General features: G+C 47.9%; 1 protein-coding gene across 4 annotated transcripts; it reads left to right on the top strand.

Moving 5' to 3' along the window:
- Positions 1-134: 134 nt before the first annotated feature.
- On the top strand, positions 135-26,552 carry llgl2 (LLGL scribble cell polarity complex component 2). 4 transcript variants are annotated; one of them, XM_056429036.1, is made up of 26 exons: positions 135-441; positions 7,917-8,037; positions 10,121-10,218; positions 11,815-11,896; positions 12,142-12,257; positions 13,621-13,779; positions 16,526-16,688; positions 16,773-16,902; positions 17,007-17,061; positions 17,220-17,374; positions 18,239-18,450; positions 18,913-18,980; positions 19,059-19,212; positions 19,650-19,754; positions 20,022-20,117; positions 20,221-20,417; positions 21,153-21,300; positions 21,432-21,579; positions 21,733-22,109; positions 22,648-22,912; positions 23,373-23,523; positions 23,609-23,637; positions 23,778-23,825; positions 24,542-24,584; positions 24,976-25,032; positions 25,108-26,552. In XM_056429036.1, the coding sequence occupies exons 2-25, from the start codon at positions 7,963-7,965 to the stop codon at positions 25,013-25,015; spliced, it is 3,114 nt and encodes a 1,037-aa protein (XP_056285011.1). In that variant the 5' UTR covers positions 135-441; positions 7,917-7,962; the 3' UTR covers positions 25,016-25,032; positions 25,108-26,552. The 4 variants fall into 4 exon arrangements, 2 of the variants coding, with proteins under 2 accessions (XP_056285011.1, XP_056285013.1); XM_056429038.1 differs by lacking the exon at positions 23,778-23,825; XR_008833443.1 differs by lacking the exon at positions 25,108-26,552 and having other exon boundaries at positions 136-441; positions 21,733-21,849; positions 21,943-22,109; positions 23,778-24,584; positions 24,976-25,031.

Below are 26,552 nucleotides of genomic sequence, written 5' to 3'. Positions count from 1 at the left end.
AGATGTTTTGGAGCAGCAGCCAACGCGGAAGTGGGCCGCGATGGGCGGGTTCTGTTCTGGTCGCTCCGAAAGGGAGTTTAACCAGGTGCACTTGAACGCATCACAAGGGAGGAGTTAGCAGTGAAGTTTAGCCGAGCAGGAAACACCGAGGTTACCACGGCGGCAGTGGAAAAAGAAGGAGCTCCCGTCCCCCGTCGGAGTGTCGAGTTGGAGCTCAGTTGTGATTTCCTCTCAGCGAGAGACGCTGTCGCTTTGGATTCTGGGAGTTACGTTGCTCGCTTACAGCCCGGTCACATTTTTGTTTCTCCCCCCACCCGACTTTTTGAGGGATAAGAGCTTCAGCCAACTCACTAAATCACCCGACAGTGACCGGGGGTTGGCATCTTATCCAGTGGCGGAGAACCGGAGACTTCATCTGAGCAACGGCTGTTTTGGAGCCAGGTGGGTTCGGTTAGCTCGTGCCAACAGGTGTTCGCTTTCCAGCCAGCGGGGCTAACTAACGAGCCGACTGGCGTTACCGTGTGTGCAGCACACCCACCGGGGTGTGTGTCCCCGACGGCTCCAACTCGAGCTAACTCTAAGTTGCTAGGCTAGCCAGACGTCAAGTCTCTCCTCGGCTAGCTGGCTAACTACTATTAATCCACCCCTGGATCAGAGTGCAGGCGCAACACCGGCTAATTTGCACAAATTCTCAGGCGTTACGGTGCTCGCTACATGCATGCGTTTATTACGTGTTGAACTTTTCAGGTATTTGTTAAAAGTTGACGTTGCCTGACAGTTTACTGTCTCACACACACGCACGTATTCCACCGGGGAAACGTTACCTGCAGTCAAAGAAACGACCTACAAGTAGTTGCAGCCTGTGTTCTTCAGTGGTTTGCTTGATGTATTTCTGCCATATTGTCTTTATGACTTTGGGGAGGAGGGGTCATATGTTATATGGTAAAGAGACTTACATTAAATCAGCATTTCCTTGTATGGATATTTGATACAGACTATATTGTCATATATTGTTCGCTAAACTTAAACTTCCTGTAAATGGGGAAACTACGAGTTAAAGTAGGCGTTAGGGCACACCTGGACACACCGGTTGCAACTTGGAAGTTTGTATTGGCAAAACAAAAAAAGAAAAAGGTGGAGTCTCCAGTGATGTTCCAGATTGTGATGAAGCAATAGGTGAGTAGTTGTGACCATGTACCTGATACACCGCGTCGTTTCCCCACTGACCTCGCTGTGCAACCAGGTGAGTGAAGTGGTAGTTTGGTTAGATGCAGGTTGCATGATTACGGAAGTGTATAACCTCGCGCAAGGCGTGTCTCCCCGGCAGGTATGTCAGTAAGCGCCCTTTGAGTCAACGGTCTGGTTTCTTGCATGAGTAATTGGTGCGTTTGGGGACGGGGGGGGAGTGTGGGACCAAGGGATGTTGCACCGGTTTGGCTAGTTTCGGGGCAAAACGACAACATGTAGAATCAAAACACGAACTCGGCATGAAGTTAACTCTCATATCGGCTCATTTAAAGCGGTGATGCGTTTGTGTGATCCTGGGTTTGTGGCCTCCTGGGTTTAACTCGCGCACACAGCACCTCTAGTCCCGCTGTCTCTTTAAATCCCAGTTCACTTTGACGGGCCAAAGTTGCTCAGACTCGAGTCCCCACAATCAGGACAGGATACAGCGTGAAGGACAAAGGCTGTGTCCTTGCAGCTCCACCTGCATCGTGAGCCCAAACAAAAAGCCTTTGTTCTCAGCGGCTGCTACACCTGCACGGCAAAGTCCACCTGCAGCCGCTCCGGAGGCCAAATAAAAAGGCCGCTCCCAAATTGGAGTAGGCTTGAGGAATTGGTTTGTTGCCCAAATGATGCGAATGTACACATGCATAAAAACCGCTTGAAGGTGAAAGTGAATGTGTCTCGCCTCACACAGGTGAGATGTGCCGTCACTGAGGCGTGTGAACTTCAAACGGGAGCGCCTTGGCTCGAGACGGTCTCGCTGTGTTCGGGCGCTGTTAACCCGGGTTCGCTGTTTGCACCTCTCCCAATGTGCAGCACATTATCTGGCAGCAACTCAAGCCGGTTTTTTTCTCCTTTTTTTCTTCCCGTCGCTTGCTAATGGGTTTGGGCAGGAAGTAGAACTGCTGCAGAATGTTGCCCTCGCTCCTTCTCTTCAGGGCAGATGTGCCAGGAGGATTATGTTAAATGTAAATATGCAAATGTAGGACTGAATCATTTGAGGTGATGTCTCATTGGGATTCGACTTTTTCTCTGAGCTGCAGTAATAAGTGGGTAATGGCAAATATTTGACATCTTTTTTCAGGTTTTTTTAAAAGCAGGTTTGACTCACTGTTGAATATTACCTTGTGGTTTAATTGTATCCATGACGACACAGCCACGTTCAATCCCCGGTAAACCGGGACGCCGCCGATCCGTAACACCAGTGCTCTGACACGCCCCCTCATCGCCGGTCCTTATCCCGCCGTTTTTAGACCTGACATGTGTACCGGTTCAATTTACCGGGATGCGTTAAAGCTGGAAGTTTTATATATTTGCCTACTTGGAAATGTAGTGTTGTTGAAAGCACGAGTGGGAACTCGGTAGGTGGGTGGGGATTAAAAAAAACAAAATCCTCTGTATGCTAAGTGAGTCGCTGCCATGAGTGGATTGCAGTTATCCCACTGACAGTGACAATCTGAGGGTGTAAACGTCGTCCTGATCACCCCCCCCCCGCCCCCCTGTGTCTTCCTGGTTCTGATTACAGGAAAGAGGCGGTGAGTTGGTGGGAGATATGATATCCTACGGGCCACGCCCGGCGCTGACGAGATCTTGTCCCCGCTTTGTGAGGGACCGTGTGGAGGGAAGCCTTTTCTTGTCGTGTTCACCGGACCCGCCGCATTCCTCTCCGCTGCACGGCCAAAGACACTTTTCCTATTCTCTCTCTGGCTCGCTCGAGGCGTCAGAGCCGTGCACTTCCACTCTTATTTGGTGTGTGTGTGTTGTGATCAGACCATATGTGCAAGCCAGTTCTCCCTCCAGCAGCTGTCAAACCGGTTCTGCTCCACCTGTAGGTGTGTGAATATGTTTTCTTCTCTCACTCCATTCTAACACACTGAATATGAATGAAGTGTTTACTCGTAACACTTTGTCGTGGTGGGGGTTTTATCTTTGCATCTATTTTTTCTTTTTTTTCTTTTTTGCACTTTCCAGAACAGCTGCTGATTGCAGAGATTGTGAGTGTTTTGGACCAGCAGGCATTTTTCTGGCCCGTCCTCCGCGGCGCTCTGCGAGCGATGTCGTTGACGGACGCGGCCCGTGCCTTAGCGCTGCTGGTCGAGCCGCCTCCTCTCTGCGTTTGCTATTGTCGTGTTCGGGCATGTTTATGCACCTTTTCTCTTTTCCTCCGTCGACTCCCTTCTCAACTCGGATGGCTCTGTTGATATCGTGGGAATTTGATGACGTCACTCAACCAAAGATGGCACAGTTTAGCCGAGGGACGGTCGAGATGGCGTATTGGAAGACAGACAGAGCTGCTGTGGGAAGAGTCAATACGGCAGTTTAATTTGCTATCATAGGTAAATACCGTGCGTCACCTCATCCGGCTGAGAGACGAGCTCGCCGGAGATCAAACGCCGTCATTCGCCAGCTTCTCTAAACCACTTCGTTGCCCCCGTTGCTGCCTGAGTGGAATTCCTGGGAAAATCCATATCTGACAGCAGAGCGAAACCAAACGTCGCTGTCGAGCGCTCTGCAGAAACTGGCTGGTCTCCTTCTGAGTCTCTCATTTCTTACCTGCCATTGTTCTCCTGATTAACCCCAAACCCTCAGGTGCTTCCCTGTGTGTCAATGTAAAGTAAGGTCTGTATCTAAAACAGACTGTTTACCTCCTGTCATATGGCAGGACTTTGTTTGAGTATTAATACGTGTGAAATCCAAGATGTATGTGTGTATTTAAGAATTCCGTCACCCAGTGATAAGTTCAGTTTTGAAGCCAATGAACGGACGTTACCATATTTGGACGTTACATTTCATTTAGCTGACGTTTTATCCAAAGCTACTTACAATCATGTTGCATTCCTACACTACGTAGACACGGCTAGAGGGGGCAATTCAGGGTAAAGTGTCTTGCTCAAGGACACATGGACTAGGGGCGGGGATTGAACCACCAACCCCCTGATTGGCAGACAGACGACGTCTTTGATATGAGACCTGTCTGACAGTCAGCCTGCCATAAAGCATTGTTCACTTTATGGTTTATTTGACTCTAAATGGGCCATCATTTACAAAATGAACATCACTCTATTGAAGAAGTCTTGTTCTCATAGACTTCTATACAACCGGAGGAGTCAACCCCTGCTGGTCAGTAAAGAGAATGCATGTTTGAAGACCCTTCCACGTGTGTTTCCCCCGCCTGATTGTGATCACTGTGGTCTAAAAGGACGACCGTGTGTTGCACATTCAGTGGACTCTCCTGGCCACCGCCGGCTGTGGGAGACGCTCAGAGAGCAGAGGAAGGTAATCTAACCGTCTGACCTGACAGCCTTAAACATCACTGCTGTTCACGTAATTGTGCCGTTGGTTTCCCGGCCGTGGTCTTTTTCGATAAGTAGCTGGTGCAGAAATAACACCCGGGTGCTTTTTAATAAATGGGCAATTTGGGCTCTTAATGTCTGTCAGGTTACTTGAAAGGCCGCAATTAATCTGAGGGAGAGGGCTATTAGGACGTCTGACATGGAGCGCGTGCCGATTGGCTGGTTTTCTCTACGCGTTGCCTTGCTGCTCCTGGTTTCCATCGGCAGATTCCTCTCGTAGCCCCCTTAGGAGACGGAGACCTCCCGCCCGGCCGCTGTCACCACAGCTTACGGCTTTGAGCCTCTTCTCTGCTCCGCCGTCTCTCTCTCTCTCTCTCTCACACACACACACAGACACACACACGCACTGTGTCTACAAGGATCACAAGCTTGTAACCCGCCGCAACAACAAGCATGTTTGTTGATCACCCTCCAGGCGCGTACTGTGAGGGTTGTAATTGGCTGCTCGGTTGTTGCAGTTTAAAATGTAGTTTTTGACTCCCTGTGCCAATTTGGTGAAAAGAGATTGGATTGTAGATTATTCCAGAAGCTCTGCGGCCAGATACTTACCCAGTAAGTTCATCGAAAGGTCGATCGGTCCCTCAAATCCCAAGAACTGTTTATTCCTTCTACTTCGATCTACTTCTGGCTGCAGATTAAAGGCACAGTATAACGTTAACATCACTGTGGAAAATATAGTTTTGCCGACGATTATTTATCCGTCCATATTCAGTCAAATATGTCAGCGGGACATCGTGCAGCTTCTGTAATGTGTGACGGCAAATGAAGTTATCGTGTTGTGTTCACATGTCGTCGCCTCAAATGTAGTTTTAGTAAGAAACTTAATTATATCCAGTAGTTTTAAAGATGTTTTCACAAGAGATGAATTATATCTTGTTTCCACTAAATAGATTATGTCTCATTAAGACTACTGACGAGTAATGACGAGATTTGTTTTAACCCCTAAATTTACAATCTTATTTCCTGATCATTTGAAATGTGTTGAGTTTTCAGGGCCAAATTACTTGTAAAACACACGACCGTTCAAAAGTTTGCGGTCACCCAGACACTTTCGTGTTTTCCATGAAAAATCACACTTTTATTTATCAACTGAATAGCAACATGAATAGAAAATAGTCAAGGCATTGACAATGTTAGAAATAATGAATTTTATTTTAAATATTAATGTTGTTCTTCAAGCGTGTGTCTCAAAGGAAGGCCAGTTTTAGAGCTTATCTCACCAGCATAACTGTTTTCAGCTGTGCTCGCATAAAAAGGGTTTTCAATGGTTTTCTACCCCTCCGTTAGTCTTCTAAGGCGATAACACAATGTACCATTAGAACACTGGAGATGGGCCTCTACACACCCATGTAGAGACTTCATTAAACACCCGAGAATAGTCATTTACCAAATTAACTATGTAGAGTGTATTTATGATTAATTTAATGTTTTCTTCATTGAGAAAAACGGTGCTTTTCTTTGAAAAACAATGACATTTCTAAGTGACTCCAAACTTTTGAACGGTAGTGTATATAGCGATCTTATTTCCTGATCATTTGAAATGTGTTTTCAGGAAATAAATGATTCTACCAAAGTAAAAAGGATAACATTTAGATTTAAACCCAAGAGACACATGTACACGCACAAAATGCTCCGTCCCGTTACTTCACCAGCAGACCCGTCTGTCTCTGGCTGAGGAAGTCAATCTGCTCTCATCACACTCTGGGTCAGTGAACCAGCCGCAAGCCAAAGCAGTGAGTCAAGGCCGCACGGCTGATATGATACGAGGGTTATGCCAGAACTGTGTCTCCGTTTGGGCCGAGGCGAACGAGCCGGCTCGGATGGAAAACTGTGACTCATGGCATGGCGCCTTTTTTGTCACAGACTGGTGACGCTGCGGATCAAATGTGCGACCGCAAGTTCTGAGTTCTGCTTTGCCGTGCTGAATTCTTTAAAACCCTTTGAGGGTCGGCGGATGAAGAAGACGGCGCTCCGTGGTTGGACCTTCCCTCCACGGGATGCCGTCGCTCCCCCGGTAAACGATCTCTGGTGCAGCACTCGGTTTGGTCGGTGCTTTTGAGGACTTCCTATGTGATGCTTTAAACGAGTAAGAAAGGAAGATGTATGCTTTGTTTTCCTTCTTTCTCTGAAGGGGCCTCTATGAAGTCGGCCTTTGTGCGTCGCAGGTGTTTTCATCAGCCGCAGAGTTCTCCTCCGTACTGGTGTGTGTGTGGTGGCCAAACAATAGCTCCTTAGTTCTGACCTGTGTGTGTGTGTGGGTCAAGAGACTCCGCCTCTAGAATTTTATTTTCTCAGTTGTTCAGCCACCTGAGGCCTCATAGATTCCTGGGCCAAATTACTTGTTTAAGATACACTACCGTTCAAAAGTTTGGGGTCACCCAGATAATTTGGTGTTTTCTGTAAAAATATCACACTTTTATGTATCAAATGAATATAAAATATAGTCAAACCATTGAGAAGGTTAGAAATAATGTTTTTTATTGTAAATATTAACGTTGTTCTTCTTGTGTCTTAAAGGAAGGCCAGTTTTACAGCTTCTCTCAGCAGCATAACTGTTTTCAGCTGCGCTCACATAAAAAGGCTTTTCATTGGTTTTCTACCCCTCCGTTAGTCTTCTAAGGCGATAACACAATGTACCACTAGAACACTGGAGATGGGCCTCTACACACCTATGGAGAGACTTCATTAACCACCAGAGAATAGTCATGTACACATTAACAATGTAGAGATTGTATTTATGATTAATTTAATGTTATCTTCATTGGGAAAAAAAACCTGTGCTTTTCTTTGAAAAAGTGACTCCAAACTTTTGAACGGTGTATAGAGCAGAACATTTTGATTACCTTGTTAGATTCATTCAATCATCCTAGCGCGTTCATCTTATGCTTAACTGACATTTTAATTTTTGAAACTCCACATCAGAATGTGTTGGTATTGTCCGAGTGACACTCTGAGGGGTCTGCCCTCATTTTGAACAGATGATGTAGAGGTGGTGTACTGTTGTTGTTTTTTGGGAAATTATTACTACGCCTGGGGCGAGGTCACCTCGGTGTCGGTCCACAGCTCACCTCTCCTCAGCCGACTGCATCTTCCTCTTAGCTGGCCAGTTGTGGTTGTGGTGACTCGCACATTGTCGGGAGATCTTTCTAGCTATCGCCCGCCTGCTGACTCATCCCCATCACCCCGGCCGGTAGGTACCGGGGGGGGGGACACAGCCGAGTGCGCATACCATTTTTAAGTACCTACATTTAACTCTGAAGACGAACTGGGACGGCTCTTAATCTGTGTCGCGTACAGGCAGAAATAAACATGGCCGCCTCCTCTCTCCCCCTGCAGCGAGCGTCAGTGGGCCCCTCAGGCTCCCCGCTGGTGCTGAGGCAGCATGAAGAGGTTCAGGAGACACGGCCAGGAGTCCCAGAGGGATCGACTCAAGCAGGAGCTCTTCCAGTTCAACAAGGCGAGTAGCAAGGACTCTTGTTTGTTTAGCGTCTTTGAAAAAAACCCTGAGGTTTGTGAAGTGCTTTAAACCGACCAAGTTCAGCAGTGAGGTCAAAAATGATGACGAGGGTAGAACTATGATAAAAATAGATGAAACCAATCGATGCAATGAGAACAAAAGATGAATAGGATTAGATGAAGATGAAATATAGCCGCAAAAAAACGACGTCGCATCAGTCGGTCTGCAAAACAAAGGTTATAAGAAGTGATTTAAAAAGAGTTTACTGAGTGTCCTCAGGCAGGTCGCTCCAGAGCCGAGGGTCCAATACACGACCCCCCCCCCCCCCCCTGGGGCTTTATCTCAGGTCCCAGACAGGCTTTCAAAGTGATCAGTAAAATCCATTAAAACGAGCCGGGAGCCGATGGATTGGTGTCGATCGTCACGTCGTCTGTTGCAACCGGTGAGAAGTCATCACAGGACACACGACGACAGCAGCCGACTCGCCCATAAAGTACATCCAGTCCTCATTATCTCTTCATTAAACCTTTTTATTGACTGTAGAATGTTTTTCATCAGGCTCGACTTGAACAACCGCAAAATTGCCTCCTAGCGTTGGCGCCCTGTGTCGCTGTGTTTGGTGCAGGGAAGATCATTTTGGGTTAAGCCCCGAAGTCAGCGGCTCACTGGAGGCACACTGGAGATCTTTTTAAGGTGTACAAGCAGTGTCAGAAATACACGAGGGCAAAGGGCCAAACTGCCCCCAAGAAATATCATTTTGCCCCCAATATCACGAGGAGAGGGGCAACAAATGCCCCCATAAGTTCCTCTTATAATTATGATAATTTAATAGGGGTTTTGTTTTTTGTCGTGTGTGTCTTGTCTATATTGCCGGTGCTAGGTAGGTACACAACAAAAATAAAAAAATATCATTTAAAATTATAAAAAACAAAGAAATAAGTTATTTGTTTATCCTTATTATGTTAAAAAAATACAATAAATAACCACACAAAAATAAGAATACAATTTAGTTTGATTGTCTGATTCATGTTTTGTTTGTTTTTTGTTCAAAAAAATCTATGAAAACACTTTTAATCTGTAGACTGCTGCTTAATAGTCGCATTATTGCCATTGTTATAACATTTGCTCATATCCTGTAAGCCTAAATAAGTATATTTATTGTTTTTGAACAAAGGTTACATGTTATTTAAAAAGTTTCAAAAAAGTGCCCCTGTATTTCAGTCAGTGGGGGCAAAAACTGCCCCCTAAAGATATATACATGTCCTGCCCTGTGTACAAGCCTCTTTGAGTTTTACTCGTTAAAAAATAAATGAATGATTTGACGGCATTGATCCATCTTAATGGAGGTTAAATTATTAAAATCCAAACGGCCGCATGTTACTCTCATCTTATGTTCACACCGACCTGCTGATTTTAAGCACATGATCGTATTGCTACAAACAAACAACAACAACATAACCAAAATGCCGAATGCAAACCATTTGTCTCGATTCGTCTGCCGGACATTCAACCGGACGAAAGGCGAGTGACTCATCCAACGGCCAGATGTATTAATAATGCATCGTTACCGGACAGGCACTTATTTAAAAAGCAGAACATGTGATGTAGACGACGCATGGAGGTGACGCATATGTCAGACCAGGCGAACGCACCTCGTGAGAGCGATATGGGATGTCTCTTTGATTTATAAAGCTTATTTTGTGAGTTTTATAATCATTTGCTTCCTTTACGGTTTTGGTCTTTTCATTGTGGAGCTCTTTGTAAAGTCACTTAAATGACAGCTGCTGCTGATGTGTATTTGGTACTTGTGATTAACGCATGTAATATATTGCGATACTTGTATGCAGATCTTATGCAAATCTAATCTCGTGATAGAATAACGAGCTCAACACCTCGGGATTCAATTGGCGTAAAAAAAACATATATAAACTGTATATACAAGCAAAACAGAAGCTTAAATAAATATAAGCCTTCTATTTCATGCTGTTATCCGCAGGGTGTTCCCCCTCCCTCTATCCTGTCCTGCCATTGTCTCAGCCTGGTCTCACCGTAACCCCCCCCCCCCGCTCTCTCTCCTCTTCAGACCGTGGAGCATGGGTTCCCCCACCAGCCCAGCGCTCTGGGCTACAGCCCCTCCCTCCAGCTGCTGGCCATCGGCACTCGCTCCGGGGCCATCAAACTGTATCCTTCCCCCTGTGAGAGGGAGAGGATGAACATCTGGTTCACATGGTTTACCTGGTTCACATGGTTTACCTGGTTCACATGGTTTACCTGGTTCACATAGGGTACCTGGTTCACATGGTTTACCTGGTTCACATGGTTTACCTGGTTCACATGGTTTACCTGGTTCACATGGTTTACCTGGTTCACATGGTTTACCTGGTTCACATGGTTCACATGGTTTACCTGGTTCACATGGGTACCTGGTTCACATGGTTTATCTGGTTCACATGGTTTATCTGGTTTACCTGGTTCACATGGTTTACCTGGTTCACATGGTTTACCTGGTTCACATGGTTTAAACTTTACTGGTTCACATGGTTTACCTGGTTCACATGGTTTACCTGGTTCACATGGTTTACCTGGTTCACATGGTTTAAACTTTACTGGTTCACCTGGTTTACATGGTTCACATGGTTTACCTGGTTCACATAGTTTATCTGGTTCATATAGTTTATCTGGTTCACATGGTTTACCTGGTTCACATAGTTTACCTGGTTCACATGGTTTACCTGGTTCACATAGTTTACCTGGTTCACATGGTTTATCTGGTTCACATGGTTTACCTGGTTCACATGGGTACCTGGTTTACTGGTTCACATGGTTTAAACTTTACTGGTTCACATAGTTTACCTGGTTCACATAGGGTACCTGGTTCACATGGTTTACCTGGTTCACATAGTTTACCTGGTTCACATGGGTACCTGGTTCACATAGGGTACCTGGTTCACATGGTTTACCTGGTTCACATGGGTACCTGGTTTACCTGGTTCACATAGGGTACCTGGTTCACATGGTTTACCTGGTTCACATGGTTTACCTGGTTCACACGGGTACCTGGTTCACATGGGTACCTGGTTTACCTGGTTCACATGGTTTACCTGGTTCACATGGGTACCTGGTTTACCTGGTTCACATGGTTTAAACTTTACTGGTTCACATAGTTTATCTGGTTCACATAGTTTATCTGGTTCACATGGTTTACCTGGTTCACATAGTTTCTCTGGTTCACATGGTTTACCTGGTTCACATAGTTTATCTGGTTCACATGGTTTCTCTGGTTCACATGGTTTACCTGGTTCACACGGGTACCTGGTTCAGGTGCTTCTTATTTTTTTCCCACGCTGCGGATCAGTGGAGTCCTGTGTCGGCCTGTCGCACAATTCCTCTCATTGACGGCACCGCGGAGCCAGTCGGTGCACTCTCTCCCCGTTGACGCACACACACACACACACACACACACACACACAAACACTCACACACTCGCGCTCTCACTCACTCTGGTCAGGATCCCTTCTCCCATTAGAGGATCCAGTTCACACAATGCATCCGATTGTCCTGGATGGGAAAACTGCAACAGGGCTCAGATGAAGGGGACTTTGTTTTAATTAATATGGTGAGTCTAAAGTGTCGGATGCTCCACACTGAGGCCGAGAATTTAGAATTTAGCACATTAAGTCACGTCGTGCACCAATTTTCACCATATCTGCCAAACGATGTCCACTAATGCATGTCTTTGTATTTTGAGTATCTAAAGTGTCCTTGACCAGCGCTCAGATACGGAGCTCCCGGTGTCGAGTTCATGGGCCTCCATGACGAGAACGCTGCCGTGACTCAAGTGCACTTCCTCCCCCACCAGGTAGGAGTCACAGACCAATGGTAGTTCTGCTTTTTAAAGGTACTATGAGGAACCTTTAACCGGTTGTGTGGTATGGATGCCTTCAAATGACCTACATTCATAAATGAGACCATCGCGGGGCCACCGGGTCGGATGAAAACACCAACATGTTCAGAAAATGGCCGTTCCTCATAGTGTCTTTAAAGTAGTCCGCCTTGTTGTGTGAAATATCTTTTTGGACAGTATTGATTGTTGCGTACGTTTAGGTAGAACTGGTGACCCTGCTGGATGACAACAGTCTGCACATGTGGACTTTAAAAGCCCACAAGGGACTCTCTGAACTCCTGGAGATAGGACGCTTCACCCTCACTGGACCACCTGGGTAACATACACACACACACGCATACACAAACACACACGCATACACATACGCATACACACACGCATATATACACACATACACACATGTATATATACACGCACACATACATACATACACACGCAATCACACATGCACACACATGCATGCAAATATACACTACCGTTCAAAAGTTTGGGATCACTTAGAAATGACTGTTTTTCAAAGAAAAGCACTGTTTTTTCAATAAAGATAACATTAAATTAATCAGAAATAGACTCTCTACATTGTTAATGTGGTAAATGACTATTCTAGGTGGAAACGTCTGGTTTCTAATGAAATATCTCCAGAGGTGTATAGAGGCTCATTTCCATCAACAATCACTCCAGTGTTCTAATGGTACATTGTGTTTGCTAATCGCCTTAGAAGACTAATGTCTGATTAGAAAACCCGTGCAATTATGTTAGCACAGCTGAAAACAGTTATGCTGGTGATATAAGCTATACAACTGGCCTTCCTTTGAGCTTGAAGTTTGTAGAACAAAATTAATACTTCAAATATTAATCATTATTTCTAACCTTGTCAATGTCTTGACTATATTTTATATTCATTTGATCAATAAAAGTGTGATTTTTCATGGAAGACACGAAATTGTCTGGGTGATCCCAAACTTTTGAACGGTAATGTACATACACACATGCACGCACATAAACACACACATGCATACATACACGTGCGCACACACATGCATACACACACATGCATACACACACACATGCATACACACGCAAACACCCACACATGCATACACGCACGTGCATACACACACACATGCATACACACGCAAACACCCACACATGCATAAACACATACATGCATGCACACGCACACACACATGCATACACACGCAAACACCCACACATGCATAAACACATACATACATGCACACACACACCTGCATACACACGCATACACACACACACCTCTTTAGTGATCAATAAAACCTTTGTGGGAACTTCTGGATTTTATCTGCATTTCAACCAAAGACCATTGGCTCCGGCAGCAACGATTACCCAATTAATCAATTAGACGAATGGCAGAAAATCCATTCGCAATGACTTAGATAATTCCCATTGAGCATACATTCAAACCAACATCCTACTCCAGCCTCTTTAAATGTGAGGGTGTTACGCTCTTAATTGTCTTTACGTCATGGTGAACTGAACGGCTTCCGGCTTCTGGACCTCGGCTGTGAGGAAATATCATTATTATATTTATTTTGTTCATCGAGACAATAACCGGCAGCTTGGCTATCACCTGGCTTTATGCAAACTGTCCTTCATTCCCCGGAGCGATCTCACCCCCCTCTCCTCCTCCTCCTCCTCAGTGCCCCTCCCAGTGTGACCAGAGTGACCGCCGTGCTGGCTCACTCCTCGGGGGAGCTGCTGCTGCTGGGCACCGAAGGAGGACACGTCTTCATCGTGGAGGTCCCGGGCTTCAGGGAGCTGGAAGAGAGGAACATCAGTCTGGACCAAGTGGCCAGCAGGTCAGCAACCGCAGCACGCACACGTCACCGTGGCAACGAGGCAGACGCGTCTGCACGGCCGTCCCCCGGCTCATCTAAATAGTCAACGTCAGACCAGAGTTCAGGCACACGACTCATCAGCAGAGCATGTCGACATGCGGCTGACACACACACTGCTGGGAACGTGGTTTTATTGTGCTTCACGCTATTTGGAAGCTTTTATGAATATTGTTTATTGTGCTTCGAGGGCCTCGGGTCTCTATTGATCCCACCTTGGGGGGAAGTGTGTGAGACTTCATCTTGTTTCTGAATCCATCATCAACTGTAAAAAAAAAAAAAAGACAACTGCCCCGAGAAGCAAGTTGAAGGGATGGATCGGCCAGCTGGCGTTGAAATTGGAAAAATTTAAAAAATTGGAGTGGGACACGGAGAACATGTTACGTGGTGCTCTACGCAATAAAACATCTTTGATGGGACGTGTCGAGTCTCGGCCAATCAGCGTCAAGATGTCGACAGCGTTTGGGGGTTTACGTTAGCTTGAATGTTAGCCCGCTACATCTACTGCTGTCACGCTGCACGGTCTAGCGATACTAACGAAGTACCCGTACGATAAAAACGATATGATTTAGCATATTTTATTATTTAGCAAAAGTTTGTAAAAAGTGAACCATACAGATATTTTCTTTATTCAAGATTCAAGATTCAAGATGTTTTATTTGTCACATACACACACAGGGTGTGCAGTGAAATGAAAGTGGCAATGCTCAGCAGGAATGTGCAGGGGCAACAAGTACACACTATTTACAAATAAAACAACACAACACAATATTTGTGTGTGTGTGTGTGTGTGTGTGTGTGTGTGTGTGTGTGTGTGTGTGTGTGTGTGTGTGTGTGTGTGTGTGTGTGTGTGTGTGTGTGTGTGTGTGTGTGTGTGTGTGTGTGTGTGTGTGTGTGTGTGTGTGTGTGTGTGTGTGTGTGTGTGTGTGTGTGTGTGTGTGTGTGTGTGTGTGTGTGTTGTGTGGTGGGAGTCCCAGAGGGGAGTTCACAATGATGGCCTGAGGAAAGAAACTCCGTCTCAGTCTCTCTGTTCTTGCAACGGACTGCCTGGGCGCCTGCCTGACGCAGCAGCTGAAACAGTCTGTTGTTGGGGTGGTGAGGATCCTTCATGATCCTGCTCTGGTCTGGTTCTGCACCTCTGGTGTAAGTCCTGCAGGGTGGGGAGTGTGTCCAATAGTGCGTTCAGCCGAACACTACTTCTCTGCAGAGCCTTCCTGTCCTGCGGAGCAGTTGCCAAACCAGGCTGTGATGCTTCCTGTCAGGACGTCTACAGCAGAGTAGAACTGGACTGAAGGATCCTCTGGGAAACTTTAAATTTCCTCAGCTGCCTGAGGTGGTAGAGGCGCTGCCTTGCCTTTCTCACCAGAGTGTCTGTGTTTGTTGACCATGTCAGATCCTGGGGGATGTGGACTCCCAGGTTATACCACCACCCTCCACAGTCCGTTAATCCCCAGTTAATCTCTGTGGTGAAACAGCTCTGTTGTTGTACCTTCCTAAAGTCATCAGCTCCTTAGTTTTGGTGACCAGATGACAGATCAGTCCTGGCACCACTTCCTCCAGGTAGGCCTTCGCCGTTGTCGGAGATCAGGCCCACCACCACTGTGTCATCCGCAAACTTGATGATGGTATTGAGTTGAACCTGGCCACACAGTCATGTGTGTACAGGAGTAGTAGGGGCTGAGGCGCAACCCTGGGGGATCCTGTGTTCAGGGTGAGGGATTTGAGGGTGTGTCTGCCCACCTGACCACCTGTGGCCTGGCGGTCAGGAAGTCCAGGATCCAAGCACACAGGGGTGTTCAGTCCCAGCTCAATCAGCTTGCGGCCAGTCTGTCTGAGGGACTATGGTGTTGAAAGCTGAACTATAATCAATGAACAGTAGTCTCACATAGCCCCCCCTCTGGCTGTCCAGATGAGAGAGTGTGGTGTGCAGTACCTGGGAGACAGCATCATCCGTGGATCTGTTTGGGCGATAAGCAAACTATTATAGATAAATATACCAGTATCGTATTTATGGTATCATATTGTTTTTATGGTATTGTATCGGGTATCATGATATTTATGGCAGGTATGGTAGAGAAGATCATGACAACCAGGTAGAGGCAGAACAGACTCAAGTAACAGACTCGAGGAACAGACTCGAGGAAGGGGGTGCCCGATCACTGACGTAGTGTCAGAATGGAGGACCTATTGTTCTTAAAATGTTTATTTTTATGTAGATTTGTGGTCAGAACAATCAAATGACCGTAGTTCATACAACGTAGATGTGGTGTGGCGACACCTTTTTCACCCCTCATGAGTTTGCAGGTATGTACTTGGTAAGGAGACCATAATAATTTGACTCATGGCTGAAGTTAAGTTTCTCCAGCTCTCCCCAGGTTGGCAAAAAAAACATCTCAAGATGCATCAGATTGATGCTTTAAAATATGGAATATTTAAATTGTTCTTATGAGGGAGCATGCCCCCAGACCCCCCTAGAGGGGTAATATCCTTCTGATCTTTTTCACCCCTGACCCATTTTCATGCCTGAATGGTGTCCGGTGTCTTTGAAGAGACGGATACAATGGCTTCTGCTTTCCTGTCGGCACAAATGAAATATTCTCAATAACTGGCACACTGACGCAATGACTCCTGTGTGTCTAGATGCACGGCCCCTCCCCCGACTCGCTCCCCCTCTCCACGGTGCTCATCCTCTCTGTCCCGTCTCCTCCAGCGTGCCGGACGACTACATCGGCCGGCGGAACCTGGAACACGTAGAGACCTTGCAGGAGAACCCGGTGGATCCCAACCTGATCGTGATCGGCTACGGCCGAGGCCTCATGGTCATCTGGAACCTGGAGAAGCAAAAGGCCGTCCAGCACATCCCCGCCACGCAGGTAACCGGCCTGACCCCCGCACGGAAATACGACCGGGCGGCTCAATCGTGGTATTTAAAAATAATCTCCCCCTCGTAACTGCAGCAACTGGAGAGCATGTGGTGGACAGAAGACGGAGGCCACCTTCTCAGCTCGCACAGCGATGGGAGCTACTGCCGCTGGATGGCCGGCGGCGAGGATGTGAACGAGGAGGAGAAGTCGGACATTCCTTATGGTGAGGCGCCCGCTGCCATTTCTTTCCCTTACCATGACATGACATGTCGTTTGTTTTCCTTCTTTTCTCCTGGAGGCTGATTGTGATCCGTCTTTTCCACACAGGACATTTCCCCTGCAAGGCCATTTCTAAAATAATTCAGCTACCGACTGAAACGGGGTGAGTTCACGTTCTTCCTCCCTCGGTGAAGGTCTAACGTCCTCAGTTCTAATGTTTAACTTTGTTTCCCAGATGGGTCACACGACCGATTGTTACACATTAATCTCTGAGCAAACTTGGACTGAACTTGAACCTATATATATGTGTGTGTGTGTTAGGCCTCCGTTTCTGCTGTTCAGCGGCGGCATGCCCAGGGCCAGCTACGGGGACCGACACTGCATCACGGTGATCCACAGTAAAATACACGTGGCTCTGGACTTCACCTCCCGGATCATCGACTTCTTTACCATCAGGGGCGGACCGCAGCACACGGGCAAGCGACACACACACACACACCAAATACCCGACATGGGAAACACACTCGCGCACACTTCTGGAAAGGAAGCCTCTCGGCAAACCTTGAAGGGGAAAATTGCTTGGATTTCAATTTTGTGCAATTCCAGAAGGTGACACCAGTTATTTCCAAAGAAATTGGATCCAGATTTTTTTCTTTCATTCATTGTTTTGCTTCTTTTCCGTCAATTCGGAGGGAAACTGTCCCGCGGTGCACCGACGTGCATTACGATAACCTCAAGTGTCGACTTTCTGCATTACTCTGTCTCCCGTGGCCCCCAAAAAAGTAGTGGAGCACCGAAGTCTCCTTTTTTGGAAAAGTTCTCCGTCTGCCGCGGCACACCACTCGTCCTGGTTTTGCTGCGGCACACCGCTGGTCCTGGTTTCCCCCTCCAGGGGGCCCAGCTATACGATGTTTGCTCAGTCTCGTGCTAACAGTTGGCAGAGATGTGTTGTACTGCTATTCTTTGAGCAGTGATTGATTTAAGGATCAACTGACCCTTAAAGGTCCAGTGAGTAGAAGGAGGAGCCACCTAGTGGTGAGGCTGCAAGTTACAGCCAGTGGGTCTGGAAGCCAAACTGATTGGCTCAAGCTTTCTGGGTGTAAAAACATGGCGCCCTGCACCTAAAGACCTTTCATGGGAAGCACAATAAAGCATGATTGTATTTTATGTAACCAGGCGCCGAGTGGACAATCTGCTTCCCCGTTTCCACCTGCAGGCGCTCGTGTCCGCGGAGATCGAGTTCTAAAACCAAAACTTATCCGAGTGCCGAACAGGCCTCCAGTGATGGTGAAGTGAGCCCGCCGCAGGTTGTCGTCTTACTCTCCTCTGTCGCTCTGCAGGAGACCCCAGTGCGCTGGTGGTGCTGGTGGAGGAGGAGCTGGTGGTGATCGACCTGCAGACGGAGGGCTGGCCCGTCATCCAGACGCCGTACCTGGTTCCCCTCCACAGCTCCGCCATCACCTGCTCCCACCACGTCTCCGCCATCCCCCTCAAGCTGTGGGAGCGGGTCCTCGCCGCCGGAGACCTGCAGAGCACGCACTACTCCAAAAAGGCACGCACCTCTTTTTTACTTTGTTTAAATGTTTTGAACCCCATAAACCAACTAATTTATGTCATGTGTGAAGATAAATATTGGGATCGAATCAGAGCAGTCAAGTTACTTTTGATCTCATCAACCTTTTTATAAGGAATGTCTGCCCTCTAAATGTTCAACTTTGACATTTAAGTTCAGGACTTTTTGACTTTCAGTTCAACATCGGTGCAGCTAATGGGACTTCATGATTTTCCAGCTTCATTTCCTCTAATTTCTCTGCATAATTTGGCTCGGCTCACTTTTGGTAGCAGGTCTGTAAATAAAAAAAACTCCGGCCCGATCTGGAGTACTCCAACATTCCCCAAGACTCAAAGCCGCTCAGCTGCTTACCGAATATGGACACATTCCTTCATCTCTGGGTTAACAAGATGGCATTAAGTTGGTATTGTTAAACTTTTCATTTCCCCTCTCTCCATGCAGCCGTGGCCAATAACGGGAGGCCAGAACCTGGCCCCCGACCCCCCACAGAGAGACCTGCTGCTCACAGGGTCAGTGCTCAACTCTGGAAATGTCTACCGGGGTGTCTCTCGGACAGATGTAACAATGTACTGTGTGTGTGTGTGTAGGCACGAAGACGGGACGGTGCGGTTCTGGGACGCATCCGGAGTCTGTCTGTACCCCATGTACAAGTTAAGCACATCTGGAGTGTTCCACACGGACACCGACCCCAATGACAACATGAACCAGGGCACCGAAGGAGAGTGGCCACCATTCAGAAAGGTGTGTGTGTGTTTCCTACAAAGTGTTTCTTTGCACTACCTGCTCTCTTGAAGCTCTACACTACAGTTTATAGGGTCATGAATGAAATGTGACTGAAGCTGCACAGCTGGGTGCCAGTTTCAGGGATCTGCTCCAGTCCTAATAACTGTGGCATGATTAAAGTATCAGAAATCTCTATAGATAATATATATTTATATTTCTACTTGGGACATCAATTCGTTAATGCTACTAAAATGTTTTAGTATTTCTCAGTGGCTTAAAGCCTAACAGGTTAGACTTTGTTAAGACATTTATAAAATGCTCCCCGTCACATGAATAGAATCTGGAGCAGCACATGCTGCTGTTGACTGACCACTGTTCCTATAAGTCTTCTAAATTTGATACGTGCAAAATCACTGGTGTACCGACCTTCTGTGACCCTTTGCCCCCTCCCCCAGGTCGGCTGTTTTGACCCCTACAGCGACGACCCCCGGCTCGGCATCCAGAAGATCCACCTCTGCAAATACAGCGGCTACCTGACGGTGGCTGGCACGGCGGGACAGGTGAGCGGCCCGTCGCACCGCAGCTGCGTCGCACTTCTGATTGCATTCCTAAAGTCTGAGCGCGGCGTCTGAAGGAGGGGTCTCTAAGACATCGAGGCACGACGCCCCTCGATGGAAGGAAAGTTCCGTTTTGACCGTCGGTTCTATCTGTGAGGACATCGTACTCGCCAAGCTGAGATCTCACGGGGACGTCGTGGTTTAAAGGGACGGGGTGTCGGACTATGGAATGGCCTTCAGCTTTCATGAACAGCTCGCTGGTCTCTCCAGATCCTGGTGCTGGAGCTGAACGACGAGGCGGCGGAGCAGACGGTGGAGGCCAAAGTTGTGGATCTGCTGCAGGGCCAGGAGGGCTTCCGCTGGAAGGTAACGGCCGGCGGCGGAGCGCTTGTTGCTGTGCATTACTTCCCCTTTATGCCCCCTTGTGGTTTGGAGTGAACGTGTTTTTTCTTTTCTTGTTCTCCATCAGGGCCACACTCAGCTGGACGTGCGACAGGAGCCGGTGCTGTTCCCGCCGGGCTTCCAGCCCTTCGCTCTGGTCCAGTGCCAGCCCCCCGCCGTGGTCACCGCCCTCACGCTGCACTCTGAGTGGAAGCTGGTGGCCTTCGGCACGAGCCACGGCTTCGGCCTCTACGACTACCAGCAGAAGAACAACGTCCTCGTCCGGTAAGAGAGCGCCGAGGAGGAAGAGGAGCTCACGCAGCACGCTTCCACCCGGCAGAGATCCCTCTCGGTCTAAATTAGCGCCGAGCTCGTCTCATTCGCCAAAGACCTCACGTTCCCCGTTACAATCCGCTTAGCCCCCGACCTGCAGCCTGAGCTCCTCTCCGGGATCTCAGGCTTGGCGCCGGGCAGAAGCCGCGGTTCTCTCAACGCATTCGGCTGATGGTGGGAAATGACGATGGTCATTGTGTGTGTGGCAACGGAAAAAGTTGAGACAAAACAAAGTTACGGTCCGTTTTCTGACCAAGTTAAACCTAACGTGAAAGAAAAGAGCGGAAAAGTGGAAAAAAAGACAATAAATTAAAACACACACACGGGGAGCCGCTGGCACGGCGCCATCTTAACACACGACCGACATAAGCAAGAAGATCGTATATTTCTGTCTAGTTATGTGTAACGCTCGTCATCAGTGAGACTCTTTTGACCACAGGGGGAACCAAAGTGGACAAACATGAAAGTTGATCATAGCCACTTTAAAGTTACTCTCTTCCCCTAAATTGAATTGTTCTCTAATTACCGACAACCGCTGAATAGTCGGGAGGCAGATGAGTTGAGCTTTGTACATTGTCTGTTTGAAGATAAGAGGATAAAGTCGATGCGTCGCATGTTGGTTTGGTTCGTAATATCAATTCCAGTAAAAATCTTTATTGCGTGACCTCGCTATTCTCTCCATCGTAGGTGCACCTTGAACCCCAGTGACCAGCTGGCCATGGAGGGCCCTCTGTCCAGGGTGAAGAGCATCAAGAAGTCCCTCCGGCAGTCCTTCAGGAGAATCCGGCGCAGCCGCGTCTCGCTAAGGAAACATCACGTCAACAACGCCGCCAAGGTCGGCTCACGCTCTGTCCGTCTGGCGTGGCGCCGGCAGCACGCCGCTCGGCCATGACCGGCTCCTCCCTTTTTTTGAAACTCTTTTACTTCCTTCCCGCCCTCCGTCGCCCTCTTTCTCTCTCCGAGTAGCTCCAGGACGCCAACGCTCGTCTGGAGGCGGAGCTTGCGGAGATGGAGCTGGCTCCGGTCCAGAGGAAGATCGAGGCGCGCTCCTCGGACGACTCGTTCACCGGCCTCGTGCGGACCATCTACTTCGCCGACAGCTTCCTCTCCGACAGTGAGTCCCGCTTTGAGAACACGCCTCCATCTCTCGTCTCACGTCTTTAATACGGCGTGAAATTCATTTCGTACATTATGGTCATGTGACCACGCCTCCGTGTTTATGCAGCGTACCTCCAGGTGCCTCACGCGTCTCCTCCTCGTCCTGCAGGTTCACACAACACGCCCTCCCTCTGGGCGGGGACCAATGGCGGCTGCGTGTTTGCGTACATGCTCCGCCTCCCCGCTGTGGAGCGCCGAGCGGACGAACCGGTGACAGCTGCGCCGGGTAAAAACCCCCAGGGAATTTTGGGGGGTGGAGGGGGAGAGATGTCGACTTCTTCCTCGCGTTGTAACGTTCTTCTTCCTCCCCTTGTTCCAGCCAAGGAGATCCAGCTCATGCACCGGGCCCCCGTCGTTGGCATTGTGGTGCTGGACGGCCACGGGGCCCCTCTGCCCGAGCCGCTCGAGGTGGCCCACGACCTGGCCCGCTCCCCCGACATGCAGGGCTCACACCACCTGGTGGTCATATCGGAGGAGCAGTTTAAGGTCAGGATCACACACACACACACACACACACAAACATACACACACATGAACACACATCATCCCCTACTAATTACTCACCGGCGGATAGAATACCTTTTTATCGTGATGGCAGTATTTTAATTTTGCACAATATACATTTACGGCAACATTAGGTTAACCGGAAACTCTTTATTCATAAGGGAACCCCCCCCCCACACGCACACACACACACCAGGCAGCCGTGGTAGATTGTTTGTATGATTTTATTTATTTATTAATATATATTTACAGCTGCCGCCCTTTTCAGTCACAAACGGACATTTATAACACTTTATATTAGAATTTTTTACTTAACATTTCTGGATGTTTGATCCATTATTCTGGTTCAGTGATTCAGAACCTCTGAGGTGTTCAGGGTTATGCAGAATTTTAAGATGCTCCAAAAAAGTTCCGACGGAGGCATTGAAGTAGTTTTAGTATGTAATGTACTGCATATGTGGGTCAGTCGGTCAGACCCCGTGGAGATGGTCACATGGTTCATTAGAGACGATGCCTTCAGGTCTTCACGCTGCCGAAGGTGAGCGCCAAGACGAAGCTGAAGCTGACGGCCGTGGACGGCTCTCGGGTGCGGCGGGTGGGCGTGGCCTGGTTCGGCAGCAGCCGGTCGGAGGACTACGGCGAGAGCGGCCTGGTGGTGCTCACCAACCAGGGCGACGTGCACGTGGTGTCGCTGCCCGGCGTCAAGATGCAGGTGCACTACCCCTGTGTCCGCAGGGAGGACGTCAGCGGCATCGCCTCCTGTGTGTTCACCAAGCACGGCCAGGGTACAGACACACACACACGTGCACACACACATGCACACACACATACATACACAAACACACAAATACATACATACACACACATACACACACACAAACGCATGCATATACACACATGGATATACACACATACACACACATGCATACACATGCATATACACACATGGATATACACACAGATACACTTATTTCCAATAAATATGTTTATTTGGGATGATAATAATCAACAAATATCAGTTTTAGACTTTTTAAATGGTAAATAAGCTACTTGATGAGATGTTCAGACTCTACTGAGTTTCTGAACTGAGAATAATCCTCAGATTTGTGTGAGCAGCTGGAGGTAACTGGAGCCCCTGGGCCCGAGCTCGGTAGACCCCGTTCCGCCTCATGCTGCCACGTAGCCTTCTGAACCCGCAGCCATGACGAGTGTTTTAAAGGCCCGGTCCTCCCTTTCCTCCTTCAGGCTTCTACCTGATCTCTCCATCGGAGTTCGAGCGGTTCTCCGTGTCGGCCCGGTACCTGGTGGAGCCGCGCTGCCTGGTGGAGGTTCCCGTTCGTACCGGCGCCGCCACCCAGCGCCGGCCACCGCCCGACGGAGTCCCACCCGCTCACAGGTACACGCACACCTTTGTGATCCCGTATGTTACTCGGGTTCTTTCAGGAGCTCATGACTTCTTTCTGTGTCTCCTGTCCTCCTAGACTCCCCTCAGCCGACGGCGAGGCTGCAGGTAACACGTGAACACGCCTGAGGCCTCCGCACGCAACACGCCAACATCATTCTCAAACATGCATGTGCCTGAAGGAGCGCCACCTTCTGTCCTTAAACTGACATGTCCTCTTGCCTGCTGCCTGTGTGTGTGTGTTCCAGAAAGTGCCGCTAGACGTGTTATGGAGCATGCTCTGCTGAATGACGAGAGTGAGTACGGAGAGACCAACGATGAAGTTGTGTCTGACCCGTGTTTGATCCCTCAGGCCGATGACTCGTGGAGAGGCAGTGCAGCGTTAGATTCATTTACTGACGTCCGTCTGAACCCGGCATGAAGCCCGGCTCGAGATGCTTGTTTCAGTCGGATGTCTCGGATATCTTTTTATCTTTTTTATCACTCCAGAAATCTGAAATACTGGCAGCCATGAAGCCATCGATGAGTTTTTAGGAACAAAAGGTTCTATAAATGACCAGCGAACGCCTTCAGGACACAGAGAGGAAGACGAGCGCTGCTCTTAAGAAGCTCCTGAGATGATCTTTATAAAGATGCGTTGTTTTTAAAGGAATAATTTATTTCAGAATCTCACCATGAATCCTCCCCAGTTGTTTACTGGCATAAAGACAATTATAGAATGTTTAAATATGCAAATGCATCATGATGTAATGGTGACTTTAGGCGAGTTTGGAGGACAACAAAAAGACCCCTCGATGTGCATCGTGTGTCCCTCAAAGTGTCTGGAGATGAACCGGTGCTTTGATAACACCAGTGGGCTCTCGTGTCACTGCGCTGCCTCCTAACCGGAATGCCAGCTTCCTGCCTCAGACACGCCCACTTCTGAAGCCTGACCCTCGTCCCAGCGCCGCACACTTTGAGCCACTCGACTCCCCTTTGACCACCTGACCGCTCCTCTCTCGTTGTGTTGCAGAAGTGCTTCAGGAGATCCAGGAGTCGCTAGAAGGAGAGCAGACGTGAGTACATCAACGAGTGGGAGGGATGCAAAATGTTTGCCCAGCACCTAGAACTCGAGGCGACGTTCAATTTAAAGTCTCTGGCTTTTCAGACGCTCTCGTTCTGCCGTCCACAATTAGCCCCAAAATGAAGTTTTCAAAGTATCACGCAAACTAATAATTAGCTCACAAAGCTCCAAGTCGAGGGGTGGCCCCTCCCTTCTGGCTTTTAAAATTATCATCGCAACTTATTATGACCGTCATGTCGTCTTTATGACCACTCTGACATTAGAATAAATAATCTGCCCTGAGCATTTGATTTGCTGATGACAGAAATGTTTTCAAAGTACACAAACTACCGTGTGTGTGTGTGTGTGTGTCATGCTGACGGCTGCTGTTGTGTTGTCCGCAGGTCGCTCCTGGAGAATAATGTGAAGAACGCTGTAGCCTAGAGTCTCAGGACGTCGAGGTGAGACTCGCCCGGCGACACATTTACTGAATCTCTCCGTCTGTTTTCTCACCGTCTGTTTGCCGTCGTCCTCAGAGCGACCCGACGTGTCTGAAGCGCCGCCCCGGAGCGCCGCCCGCCTCCCGCTCGGCCAACGCAACCCACTACTGACCCCGCCCCCTCGCCTCAGTGACTGACCTCCGCACTCTCAAGCTCCCACGCGACCCCCCCCACCCTCTAGTGGAGAGACGGTGTAAAGGCTCGCTCACGGTGCAGACATCGGGGGGGAGGGGCAGTCTCCACCTGTGCCTAACAGACTGTACGCAGCGCGGTCACACCGCCGCGCTCACCACTCGAGCCGCGCGACGCTCACTTCCTGACATGTGACCAGCGCCGCGACTCATCACCAACGCCAGGATGGACCCGGAGACGCCACGCGCCCACGCCGCCTTCATCACCAGCAGCCTTCTCACGTGGCAGCGGCTCGGCCAATCACATCGCTCTCTGGCCTCTATCGCCACACATGGACATCGAGCTGGAAGGAGTGTGTGTGAATGGGGGGGGAGGGGATTTTAATAATGTTGATGACAATATTTCATAGCTTGAATTTTACGTGATTTGTGCCTAATTTTTTATTTTTAAAAACTCTGATTTTAATGCTGTGGAAGCTCATTTCAACTGAAACATAAGAAAAAATGATTAACTTATCTTCTAAAGTGTCAAAATAATATACAAGGTCAATATTATGAGATACTTAGAATTATGATGGATGACTTTAATTTATTTAGATGGTAAATCAAGTCTGGAGTTATCACAAGTAAAAATTATGATACAACCTCAAAAAAGATATAACTTATATTATTAAACTAAAGAGCCATAATCAGTCAAAATAAGTCATTTTGATTTAGTCTTGTTTTGACTTGGCATTTTTACACTATTGTTTATTTTGACTATCAAATCTCAAGCTTATACAAACTACAACATTTTACTTATGATCATAATTCAGACTAAAGTCAAAACATTTACCTACTATCCTATACATTTGACTTAATCTATCTTAATTAATTAATTGGGCCAAGTTTTTTAACCCAACCCATTTTCCACTGAAGTGTTATTTCATAACTTTAGCACAATCAGAGTTGTAACTCTGCGTGCCTGGTTTTATTTGGTAACTCTGGGTGTGAATGAGCTTCCACAGAGTTCAGTTTGACTATCGAGGGAAACGCGATCAGCAGAGGCCAGAAGTGGAAGAAGAAAAAAAAAAGAAGATTGTTTTCCGTACGCGGTGTGAACGTGTTTGTGACTTTTCAGTCGTGACCCGGTGACGTCACCGCGACCCTCCCGTCCGTTGTCACCTGCCATAGGTACTCCTCCACTAGCAGAGCTCACAGGGCTGTATTGGTTTCTATGGGGGTTTGGGGTTTAATGATTTTTTTTTTAATGTAAACCATTTTTATATGCCAGCAATGAATAATGTAATTTAGGAATGTACCTGTAAGCTATTGTAGTGAAATGTTTTTAATATATATCCATACAGTGTG

The sequence above is a fragment of the Pseudoliparis swirei genome, chromosome 13 (assembly GCF_029220125.1).
Source record: "Pseudoliparis swirei isolate HS2019 ecotype Mariana Trench chromosome 13, NWPU_hadal_v1, whole genome shotgun sequence".
In the NCBI taxonomy this organism is placed as follows: domain Eukaryota; kingdom Metazoa; phylum Chordata; class Actinopteri; order Perciformes; family Liparidae; genus Pseudoliparis; species Pseudoliparis swirei.
This window is presented reverse-complemented; position numbering and strand designations above follow the sequence as displayed.

What these genes read in the sequence shown, in the direction of transcription:
- llgl2 (XM_056429036.1), top strand. Translation starts at nt 7,963, where the DNA reads ATGAAGAGGTTCAGGAGACACGGCCAGGAGTCCCAGAGGGATCGACTC. An exon ending in CAGCTACCGACTGAAACGGG is followed by an intron (nt 17,062 to 17,219) that starts GTGAGTTCACGT and finishes TGTGTGTGTTAG; the next exon opens with GCCTCCGTTTCTGCTGTTCA. An exon ending in TGGCTGGCACGGCGGGACAG is followed by an intron (nt 19,755 to 20,021) that starts GTGAGCGGCCCG and finishes TGGTCTCTCCAG; the next exon opens with ATCCTGGTGCTGGAGCTGAA.